Genomic DNA, 12,423 nt, shown 5'->3' with positions numbered 1-12,423 from the left:
GACAAATATCTCCATATTTCAGAGCAGTGCCATGTTTGAAACACTGTAAGGAAAACAATTTCACCCAGAGGGTGGTGGAAATCTGGAACTCACTGTATGAAAGGGTGGGAGAGGCAGAAACCTTCACAATATGTAAGAAGTATTTAGATGTGTACATGCAATGCATACATGGCATAGGGCTAAGCCCTAGAAAATGTGATTAGAATAGTCAGGTGGCTGCATTTGACCGAGACAGATTGGGTGGGCAATGGCCCTTTATCATGCTGTAGAATTCTAAGACTCCAAAGTAGACTCCAAGCTTCTCTGGCTAAACTGGAGCGACTCTGACCTGTTGTTGAAAAATCAACAGTTTTGGTGCAATTGAGGTGTATTCCTATGAGGAGGGGGCATGGTGGGGAAGAGGTGTGACAATTTAGTCTTGAGCTTCATTGCTAATGTCAGTGATAGAAAGCCAGGTAAAGCTTAAGAAACGTCTGAGTAACAGGTCAAGAGAGGAACTTATCCGATGCCAACCCCTGAGGAAGCCTACCGAACACCTTGCTCCAGACTGAGAAACAACCGTTCTCCATCCCACTGTTTCCTATTGCTTAGCCAACTTGGTATTGATTGCTGTCACTGACCCTTTTATTGCATGGGCTTCAGTTGTGCTGGCAAGCATGTTATGCAGGACTTTATCAAAAACCTGATGTGTACACCATATTAACGATGTGATCCTCATTAATTCCCTCTGTTTTTTTCATTTAAAATAGAAAGCAAGTTAGTGAAACATGAATGTAGCAAATCCTTGGTGGATTTTCCATTTAGTTCACATTTGTCCCAAACTATAATTTCTAAAAGCTTTTCCAGTACCAAGATCAAATGATTGGCCTATAGTTGTTGTGTTTAGCTTTGGACATTTTTCTAAAATAAAGGTGTTACACAGAGCAAGACAGAGGCAAGAATAAGGGGTAGCAAACTTAAAACTGATGAGAAATTACTGAAGTAACTCTACAGAGGCTGGTATCCCAAGTCACCCTTTATTTGAACGTGGAGAGTTCTCGATACTTACCTAACTTGCTCAAAGTCGATGAAGTGTCACACTGGAAAAAGCACAGCAGGTCAGGCAGCATCAGAGGAGCAGGTAGAGTTTACGTTTTGGGCGGGACCCTTCGGTCTGATGAAGAATCCTGCCTGAAATGCCGAACTCTCCAGCTGTTTGACCTGCTGTGCTTTTTTCCAGAGCCACGCTTTATCTACTCCGACTCTCCAGCATCTGCAGTCCTCACTTTCTCCAGCTCCCTCAGAGCCAGCTCTCCGAGAGAACAGAACCCTGACACATTTGTTTATTTTTTTCCTTTTATTTTTTCCCCCCGCACCCATGTGTGTGTGCAGGTGTGAGACACAGTGAAAGACACAAAGTGCACGAATCTTTATTGGGTTTCCACCACCAGGAAGCAAAGCCTGAGTGGCCAGTGACAAGCAGTGCCCTTCATATCGAAGGGCAATGCTGAGTGATCAAACAGTGAAGGGGAGGACAGGAATTAAATCAAAACACTCTTGTTTATATCTGTCAGCCAGTGCTCCCTGATTGGACCAGATTAACAACCCCAATCAGGAAGCACATATTCTATGAGGTCCACCTGGCTAACGTCATTACAGTTACTTTAAAATGCTCATGTATCAATGGAATTCATCACCTCAGATGTAGTGGATGTCAGGATGTTGAGTAAATTCAGTTAGGAGATTTTTAATTTACAATGGGCTGAAGTGTTGTGGACACAGGAAAGGTGAATGGAGTTGAGGCTGAGCTGAGATCAGCCGTAAATGTACTAAATAGTGGGGCAGGCTCAAGGCATTGCATTGCTTACTGCTGCTTCTAATTCTTATGTATCAAGGAAAATGGATCAATAAGAATCTATAGGAGTGGTGTATATAAATGTCTGAAAGGCATTTGATAACCAAAGGTTACTATGCAAAAAAAAAGACATCATGGTAGGGGTGAATTTGGATGAATGAAGGACTGGCTTAGTTAATGGAAAGCAGACATTAGTGATGAGTGGGGTTTTATTTTTTGGATTGACAAGCTGTACCTAGTGGAGGTCGCAGGGACCAGTGCTGAGCTGTCAACTATTTACAGCCTCTATCCCTGAGTTGGATAATGGGACTGAATGTACGGTAGCTGAATTTGCCAAGACCCCAAAATAGTTAAAGTAGGGCTGTAGAGAGGTAGTAAAATGCACCCCAAAAGCTAGTGCTTCCAATTAAACCTGTTGGACTATAACCTGGTATTGAGTGATTTTTAACTTTGTACACCCCAGTCCAACACCGGCATCTCCAAATCAGAGGGATCAAGGTAGCTTAAGTGAATGAGCAAATATTTGACAGATGGAATGTTATGTGACAAAATGTGAAGTTGTCCACTTTGGCAGGAAGAACAAAAATATTGTACTTAAATAAAGAAAAGTTGCAGAAATCATTGGTACAAAATGGTCTGCATGTTTTTGGTGCGTGAGTCACAACACATTAGCATGCGGATATTGTAGGTGATTAGGAAGTCGAATGGAATGTTGGAATTAATGCAAGAGGAATGGAATATAAATTTAGGGATATGTTATTGTAGTTGTACAACCTTGGTGAGACCATATTTGGAGTACTTTGTAGTTTTGGTCTGCTTATTGGGAAAGGATATAATTGCTTTAGCAGTGGTTTAGAGAAGGCTCACTTGACTCATTCCTGGGATAAAGGGCTTATCTTATGAAGACAGTTTGAATAAATTGGGTCTGTGCCCATTAGAGTTTCAAAGAAACTCTAGAGTTTCACATGAGTTTATTGCAACATGTAAGATCCTCAGGGAACTTGATAAGGCAAAATCCGATGCAACGGTGTTACAGTTAAATAAAGGTAATTACAGGGGCATGAGAGAGGAACTGACGAAAATTGACTGGAGGCAGAGCCTAGTGGAGAAGACAGAGCAACAATGGCGAGAGTTTTTGGTCTAATTGAGGACACAGTACTGAGGATCATCCCAAAGAAAAGAAAGAGTAAGGGGGGGGGGGGGGGGGAGGTTTGAGGAATTACACAACATAGCTGACAAAGGAACTCAGGAAATGTATCACAGAAAAAGGCAGAGCCGATAAAGTGGCCAAGAGCACTGGGAAATCAGAAGATTGGGAAGAATACAAAAACAAAGGATAACAAAGAGAGAAATAAGGAAGGAGAGGATCAAATATGAAGGTAAGCTAGCCAGTAATATTAGAAGTGATATTAAAAGTTTCTTTTAATACATAAGAAACAAACAAGAGGCACAAGTAGAGATTGAGCTGCTCCAAATTAATGCAGGAAGGCAAGTGCTGGGAGATAAGGAAATAGCTGAAAAATTTAATGAATACGTTGTGTCAGCCTTCAAAGTGGAAGACCTGAGTAATATCTCAACAATTAAGAAGAGTCGAGGGGCAGAGTTGAGTATGGTGGCAATTACAAAGGAGAAAATGCTTGATAAGCTAAAAGGTCTAAAAACTGATAAATCTCCAGGCCCGGAAGGGCTACGTCCTAGAGATCTGAGAGAGGTGGCAGAAGAAATAGTGGAGGTGTTGGTTGGAATCTTTCAAAAGTCACTGGAGTCGGGGGAAGTCTGAGATGATTGGAAAATTGCTGTAACCCCCTTGTTCAAGAAAGGATCAAGACAAAAGATGGAAAATTATAGGCTGATTAGCCTAACCTCAGTCATAGCTAAAATAAGGATGAGATTTCTAAATTAGCGTTGAATTAGAACAAGCCAACATGTATTTAATAAGGGAAGGTCGTGCCTGACAAACCTGTTAGAATTCTTTGAGAGATAACAAGTAGGTTAGAACAGGGAAACCCAGTGGATGTTATCTACCTAGACTTCCAAATGGTCTTTGATAAAGTGCCTCACGGGAGGCTGCTGAGTAAGGTGAGGGCCCATGGTGTTCGAGGTGAGCTACTGGCATGGATTGAGGATTGTCTATCTGACAGAAGGGAGAGAGTTGGGACTAAAGGTTCTTTTTTGGAATGGCAGCTAATGACAAGTGGTGTCCCACAGGGTTCAATGTTGGAGCCGCAGCTGTTCACTTTATATATAAACTATCTGGATGAAGGGACTGGAGGTATTATGGCGAAGTTTGCCAATGATACGAAGTTAGGTGGACAGCAGGTAGTTCTGAGGAGGTGGGGAGGCTGCGGAAAGATATTTAGATGGTTTAGGAGAAAGGTCCAAGAAATGGCTGATGAAATTCAGTGTGAGCAAATGCGAGGTCTTGCACTTTGGAAAAAAAGAACACAGACATGATCTATTTTATAAGCGGTGAGAAAATTCATAAAGCCAAAGTACAAATGGATCTGGGAGTGTTAGTCCAGAATTCTGTAAAGGTTCACTTGCAGGTTGAGTCTGTGGTTAAGAAAGAAAATGTAATGTCATTTATCTCAAGAGGGTTGGAATGTAAAAGCAGTGATGTGCTACTGAGACTTTATAAAGATCTGGTTAGACCCCATTTAGAATACTGTGTCCAATTCTGGGCCCCATACCTCATGAAGGGCACACTGGCACTGGAGCGTGTCCAGCGGAGATTCACACGGATGATCCCTGGAATGGTAGGTCTAACATATGATGAATGGCTGAGGATCCTGGGATTGTATTCATTAGAGTTTAGAGGGTTGAGGGGAGATCAAATAGAAAGTTACAAGAAAGTGCATGGCTTGGATGCATTTCTGTTCAGATCTGGTGGACACTGGGAAATTGTTTCCGTCAGGTGGGGATACTAGGACTCGTGGGCACAACCTTAGAATTAGAGGGGGTCAATTTAGAACGGAAATGAGGAAACATTTCTTCAGCCAGAGAGTGGTGGGCCTGTAGGAATTCATTGCCACTGAGCGCAATGGAGGCTGGGATGTTAAATATCTTCAAGGCAGAGATTGATAGATTCTTAATCCCGCAAGGAATTAAGGGATATGGGGAGAGTGCAGGTAAGTGGCGTTGAAATGCCCATTGAATGCCGGAATGGACTCGATGGGCCGAATGGCCTTACTGCCACTCCTATTTCTTATGGTCTTACTCGTTTTACACCGTCCTGCTAGTGGAAATAGCTTCTTCCCATCTATTCCATCAAAAGCCCTCAAATTCTTAAATGTATGGAGCTTGCACATTCTCCCCATGTCTGCGTGGGTTTCCTCCAGGTGCTCCGGTTTCCTCCCACAGTCTAAAGATGTGCAGGTCAGGTGAATTGGCCACTAGTCAGATGGAAATGGGTCTGGGTGGGTTACTCTTCGGAAGGTTGGTGTGGTCTGTGTCCATGCTGTAGGGAATCTAATCTAATCTAAAACCGCGATCAAGTCTCTCCATGATCTTTCCTGCTGAGGGTACAACTACCTAAGTTTTCCCTGTCTTTTCACATAATGCATCACAGAAGTGTTCCTGAGAAACATCAAAAGTATATGTTGGACAATAAATTAATCTGTGACATCTTCAGTTTTGGTACCTGTTATTCTAATGGCCTGTCTGAGTGGGACAATTTGTTACTAGAGGATTTCTGTTCAGATCAGAAACATGGATGAAATTGTACAGGATCATTATTTGTCATCCACATACACAACACAAAAAAGCAGAGAGAGAGAGAGCGAGCAGCACTTTGACTTAACACAGTGAATTCAGCTCTGAAACAGCATTATAATTTTGTATCGTTTAATTTGTTGGAAGGTTTTCTTATATATTTGTCTTTACAAGTTCAGACATTCCTTAAATTGCAGTAATCTGATATCTTGTTAGTAGTGTTTCATTCATGGCTTTCTTCCCAAAATGTGAGAAAGTATGAGTGCATTGAGAGGACCAGTGAAGTTTTAATGATGAAAATGTATTTGCAAGAATGATGATACTTCAGAAACTAATTATAAGGCTGTATCATTACCAATGCAGCTTCATTTATATTTTATACCAGAGACTAGCAGCTGACAATTCGGGCAGAATAAGGCACAGGATAAAATTTGCTGATGCATATTTTTAAACTTCTTCCTCACAGACTGTTTCGTACACTCAGTTTCTTTATCCAACCAATGTCCTGGGTGGCAGGAGGAATACAATAGATTCTACAGCTTCATTATCCCAGTTTCGGAACAGCAGCCATCGCAGTCTTCCCCTTGGAAGGGCAAACAGTACCCAAGGAAACATTGACACTGGTAACTAACTAACAGGAATAAGCATGTGCTACTTACACTTCTTTCAGTTTTCAGACTTGCAAAGCACAGGAGGATTGTAATCAACTAGAAGAAGTACCAACTGTCAGAAAAACATCTCCCGCTTCTGCTTGGATGAAACTGAAACAGAAGTAAAGATCATATGGACTGAAAGTCACCAAAGGACTTATTTTGTAGAAGATGCTATGTGGTAGACCTGGTGAGAATAATGAAGTAGCTGAGGGTGTTTGTACACTTCGGCTTCCTTCGGTCTAGTTTCTCAGTCGCCATATGTGACTGGAGGAAGTCAGTCTGTGAGTGAAACAGATGTTTAGTGACATGGGTGATGGATATTCATGCTCCTCACTAATGTCCCTCCTCCTGTTTCTTACTAACAGAGCAATCAGACACACAGTGTTGTGATTCCAAATGCTATTCTTTTTGGAAATTCTTCCTGTTCCTCCAAAGGTGTTGATAAATATTGAGGTAGCACCATAGGCATTCATGTTCAGTGGCTGCTGTCATGTAGGAGTGAGTGTTTTTCTGACCACCATTTACCCTCATCCAAACATGAATACTTCAAAAGACATAATCAGATAGTGAATGAGAGTTGGGCTGTGTGCTAATATTCAATTCCCACCCCTTCCTAATCTGATATGAGTTGGAGCATCTCTGTTGTCCTGGCTATTGATAATGTTGGAACTGAAGCAGGGACGTGTGTGTGGTATGTCTGTGTCCGTGTAAGTGTGTCCATATCTGTGGGACCCAGTACCTCTTCAACATATTTATCTACCATTCTATTGTGTTCCTTTTGAAACTTGTGCCATCTGACAACCACTCAGTACCATCCTCTTTGAAATATTGTTTCAGCAATATGTCTCTGGGCAGAGTGGTGGCACCCCAGTATGTTGTCTTAAGGTTCAAATAAGTGACAGAATACAAAATTCAATCTTTGTGTGTGTTTGATATAATGCAATAGGCTGCAAGATTGTAAAATGATCAGGGGACTCTGACATTGTCGGTTGATCAGTACAAGCCATGTAAAAGTGAGACTACAACTGCAGGTCTGAACCTGGGTGTTCTGCAGTAAGTGACTCCCGTCCTGGCTGCCAAAGTCTATCTCTAGCACCTGAAGTAGAATTAGTGTGGATTAGGATATCCTCCTGCCTTCACTGGTCAGTTAGCTCAGTTGGCTGGACTGCTGGTTTGTGATGCAGAGGAATGCCAACAGCTTGGGTTCAATTCCCATACCAGCTGTGATTATTATAAAGGATTCTTCTTCCCAATCCCTCCCCTCGCCTGAGGAGTGGACCCCTTGGGTTAAACCTTCAGCAGTCATCTCTCTCTAATGAGAGAGCAGCCCCATGGTCTGATAAGACTATGCCCTCCTTTCCCCAGTAACTAGAAGAATCTCATTGAAGAGACAATTTGAAGTTTATTGCTTACGTGAGTATGCCCTACATCACTACAGACACTAAGGAGCTGCAGGATAGCTCCAGGGCTGCATCCTACAAGTGGTTTCTTTGCTTTGTCAAAGTCTCTTTGACATCAACACTTAGGGTATGCTTCCTGTATTTAATCAAAAGTCATTCATTATAGATTCATTCACAATATCCTGTCTCAAATCTTTTTTCCCCCTTATCATTATGTTGAACATTTGTTTATGTATTTATATTTAGCATTATCCTCTGTCCTGCACCCATTAAAGACCAATCTGGAGGCTTCACTGTTCTTCCAGAAAGTGTTCTCATTGGATTTGTAAGAATGGCATTTTGTTGGGAAGAAGAGCCTGGACTTGGGCTGTGATCCTGACAGTCTGATGTCTGTAGGGCTCCTCTTGAACTGAAGGATCCTTAACCTCTTGTGAACAATGACCTCACTTTCCATAAAGCAGATTGAAGGTTGTTCTGCAGGAGTTAGAATTAGAATTGCTACAGAATTAGAATTAGACCAGGCCCTTTGGCCCAACAAGTCCACACCACCCTTTTGAAGAGTATCCCAACCAGACCCATTACCCTACATTTCCCCTGACTAATGCACCTAACCTATACATCCCTTAACACTATGTACAATTTAGCATGCCCATTTCACCTAACCCGCACATCTTTGGACCGTGAGAGGAAACCCATGCAGACACGGGGAGACAATGCAAACTCCACACAGACAGTCGCCCGAGGCTGGAATCAAACCCGGGTTTCTGACACTGAGGCAGCTCAGAGTGATGTTGGTTCTCTTCTGAGAAAATTGACTGAGCATCTGAAAACATCGACATATTTTGGCAGATGAGAGTGCATTGTCCTGACATCATGAACTTTCAAAGTTTGGATCAAATTCTAACCATGATCAAAGTACACAAGTGCAACACCAGCCCATCTGTCTACTCTTGATTGTCAGTATCTAGGTAGAAGATAACCATCAACAGTGCACTCGAGCAGCATTTACGTAGCAATAACCTGCTCACTGATGTTCAGTTTATAGTCTGCCAGAGCCATATAGCTCCTGTCCTCATTACAGCCTTAGTTCAAGCATGGACAAGAGAGTTGAATTGCAAAAGTGACTTGAGAGTGACAGGCCTTGACATCAGGACCACGTTTCACTGAGTGGGGGAATTGTGGGGTGAGTGGGAGAAGCTCTCTGCTAGTTGGAGTCATTCCTGCCACAAAACAAATTGTAGTTTTTCAATTGTGTAACCATCATTGGATCTCCCTTTTAGCAATGTCCTGGAGATTACTGTTGACCAGAAACTAATCTGAACCAGCTATGTGTATGCTTTGGCCACAAGAGCAATTCAGCAGTTTAGCGAATAACTCACCACTTGCCTCCCCCCAAAGCCTGTCCTCCACATACAAGGCACAATTCAGGAGTGTAGTGGAATACTCTCCATTTGTCTGCATGAGTACAGCTCCAACAGCACACTCGGGAAACTTGAGACCATCTAGCATAAAGCAGCTTGCTTGACATCACCCACCCATGAACACTGAGGCCCCCACCACCATCACTGAGTAGCAGCAGTATGTACCATCTACAAGATGCACTGCAGAAAGCCACCAATGCGTTTTCCCAACCATGATCACTTCTATCGAAATGTAACATTTGTGCTTGACATGAGGGCACCACCACCTCCAAATTTTCCCCGTCAAATCACTCATTGTCCTGATTTAGAACTGTATCACCATTCCTTTATTGTCACTGGGTCAGAATCCTGGAATTCCCTTCCAAATGGGTATGGTGGGTCTACCTACAGAAAGGGGACTGCAACCGTTAAGCGGTGGCTCACTGTCACCTTCTCAAGGACATCTGGGGATGAGCAATAAATGCTGGCTTGCCAGCCAGCGGCACCCACATCCCATAAATGAATACTGAAAAAATGTTCTGCCAGCAATTGTTTATCGATCTATATTGGATTGACTTAAGGGGAGGCTGTGTTGTGTTTGATATTTAATTTCCGGTCCGATAGATTCCAGAAAGCCGTTGCACAGTTTTAGTGAAACTACTGGAACTGCAGCAGGCTCACATCTATAGTATTTCTATTATTATATAATTGGCCTTTTTGATGATTTGGATTTTTAATGAGTTTACTTTAGGTGGGTGGCTTAAATATCACACCTGAGCATCTAAACAGGATGCAAAATATTTAAAGGATAGAAGCAGGTAAGATGTTTCTCCTGGCAGGGAAATCTAGAAACAGGATGGACTTTTGAAAATAAGAACGATGTCATTTAAGTCTAGGATTAGAATTTTTTTTAACTTCGATAGAACTTGATAGGGTTCTGATTATCAATGGGATACTAGAATGTAGGATGTGGAACATTGACGCATTGAATAGCTGGGCTGAATGGCCTACTCCATTTCCTAATTTCCATTCCTGTCATTAACTCAGAAGCATCATAATATGTAATGTACATATAAGTATATATTTCACCACAGATACATTAATGCATGCACATAATAAGAATTTATAGCATGGGAAGGGGCCATTTGGCTCACCTAGTTCTTTTGGTGTAAATGCTTTACCTAAGCCTTGTCCCACTATACTTCATCTAAACCTGTCAATGTGTCCTTCTGATCCATTAAATGCATTTGTGCTATTTGCCTCAACTCCTATTTCAAGTTTCACATTTAAACACGCTTGGTGAAAGAAGTTCCTGCTTAATTTATGATTGGATTTAATAGTAATTAAATATTTTATTTGTGGCTCCAAGTTTTGGATTTGCCTATAACTGGAAATACCTTGCTACATCAACCCTATTGAACCCCATCATAATTTCACTCTCCTCTATACCTCAGCTGTCAGCTCCTGAGGGAAAAGAATGGCAGCCTCTTCACTCTTTGCTGTAAAATCTAAGCTCTGTTACATTGGACTACATTATATAGGACAACAAAACCATTCAGTCCAACTAGTCTATGCCTGTGCTTACTTCCTCCAATTTCTCATCTAAATCTGCCTCCACATTCTCACCTAAATCTACCTTCACTTTCTCATCTAAATCTACCATTGTAAGCCTCCGTTCCTTTCTCCCTTGTGCTTGTCTAGTTTCCCCTTAAATATATCTCCTGTGCTTTGTACTGTTCATTCCAACCACTTTTTGTGGCAGAGAGTTCAACATTCGTACCACTGGTACCTGGTATTGTACTCATAAATCTGTGTTGCAGCCTTCTGCAGCACCCTGCTCTCCTTTCTGCAGTCTGGAGATCAGAAATATGCTCCATATGCAGCATGTATATGAACCAAGTGTCATAAATCTATCTGCAACATCTGATCTCAAGTGTATTTTTCAAAATGTGAGGAATTGGGGATTGTAAAATTGTGCTGGAATACTGTTTATGCTCAGTAACGCTTGTATGATTCTGTGCAAAAAACACAAATAGAGTGGTTCTAGGAAGATAAAAATAATGCTGAGATTTTATTCTAGGCAATGAAGTATTGGAGTTTGCGGAATATGATCCAAACCTGCTGGATGACCCACAGTGGCCATGTGGAAAACATAAAAGAGTTCTGATCTTCCCTTCCTATATGGTAGGTGCCTATGTAATAGTTTTGTGGAGCTGTATGCAACCATGAGGCTGTAGAAATCATATTTGCAGCTTTGCTAATATATCCCTGTTTCTGTGCAGATGTTAGCACAGAGCATCACTGCAGAAGTATTATTGTGAAACATGCATATCCATTCAAACTGTCAAGGAAGTATTGTGAATGAATATAAAGCGATCTGAGGGATGGTTAAACTTGCTTCCTCTGGAAAAGAGACCTCAAGGCTATGTTTTCAAAGATGTGAGGTGGGTTCGCCAAGGTGATCCAAGTAAAAATTGCCAAGATATCCAAACAGCAAGGAATGAAAGTTTAAAAATGGGGCATTCAGATTTCCAAAACTAGTTTAAAATTGGAAGTTAGCAATAAGTAGAAAAAATGCACCTGATCTGTTTTGAATTCCCATTCCTTCATGAAGCACTACTTAAACTGAGTTCCTTGTGAGTAGTTTCCTTTCTGGTATCTTGTCAAAGTTGTATTGACATGTGAATCCAGGCAGTGAATGTTGTTGGCTTTTTTGAATATTGATATTGTCACATGCAGTACCCATCGCTTCACAAGCAACCTGCAGAATTTCTGGCAGAAGTCACTGATATGGAAATTGCTGCCTAATTGGGTCATGTAACGAGTGCACTGCAGATGAATTTAGCTGTGGGGCTTCCAGCACCCAGTCTGTGCAGTAGTAGTTTGTTTTTCTTAAGTTGCCTATCCCTCTCGAGGGGAGAGGAGCAGGAATGCTCCCCTGACTGCGCAAGAATCTCAATCAACTCTCTCTCTTCCTCTTGGGACTCTGCTGAGAACAGCCACTGGGGAGGCAAGCAGCTGTTATTGACGGTATTCACTTGGGCTTCCTGCCTGGTCAACCCAGCACACTGGGCCAAGAGATCAAACCTTTTCAGAGCTCCCTGGTCAGTGTGACAAACTAGCTCCAACTGAAGTCACCTTGCTCATGCAATCAGGCCAACTTAGTCCCTTTTATCCAAGTCCTCTGACCAGTTCTAATGGTCCTAATGTCACCCTGGCTGAGATGAATGAACTGCGCATAGAACAGAAATCAAATCAGTTTTCTGGTACGCTCAAACTTAGCACTGTAGTGTGCTGGGAGAAACGTGTTGAGCAAACTGTTGTGGGAATAATTCATTTTGCATTGCTTTCAATCATTTCTTATCCCTCAAGAGAACAGTGGAGGTGCAACTTGAGCTCTCTTGAGTAATGAGCTTTCTTTACAG

The 12,423-nt window shown here is 42.0% G+C and overlaps 2 protein-coding genes across 3 annotated transcripts in view; one reads left to right on the top strand and one right to left on the bottom strand.

Annotated features, from left to right (window-relative positions):
• LOC132815041 (transmembrane protein 241-like) overlaps nt 1-12,423 on the bottom strand; it is a 227,261-nt gene that overhangs the window by 25,408 nt on the left and 189,430 nt on the right. The gene's annotated exons all lie outside the window — the stretch shown is intronic.
• The window catches only part of LOC132815040 (CDK5 and ABL1 enzyme substrate 1-like), a 159,520-nt gene that overhangs the window by 102,096 nt on the left and 45,001 nt on the right, over nt 1-12,423 (top strand). For both annotated transcript variants that reach the window (XM_060823700.1, XM_060823699.1), the window contains 2 exons: nt 6,012-6,168; nt 11,079-11,182. In XM_060823700.1, coding sequence (XP_060679683.1) covers nt 6,012-6,168; nt 11,079-11,182 — 261 coding nt within the window. The remainder of the gene's footprint in view (nt 1-6,011; nt 6,169-11,078; nt 11,183-12,423) is intronic.

Source organism: Hemiscyllium ocellatum, chromosome 4 (assembly GCF_020745735.1).
Source record: "Hemiscyllium ocellatum isolate sHemOce1 chromosome 4, sHemOce1.pat.X.cur, whole genome shotgun sequence".
Classification (NCBI taxonomy): Eukaryota; Metazoa; Chordata; class Chondrichthyes; order Orectolobiformes; family Hemiscylliidae; genus Hemiscyllium; species Hemiscyllium ocellatum.
The sequence above is the reverse complement of the archived record's forward strand: the minus strand, read 5'-3'. Positions and strand labels throughout refer to the sequence as shown.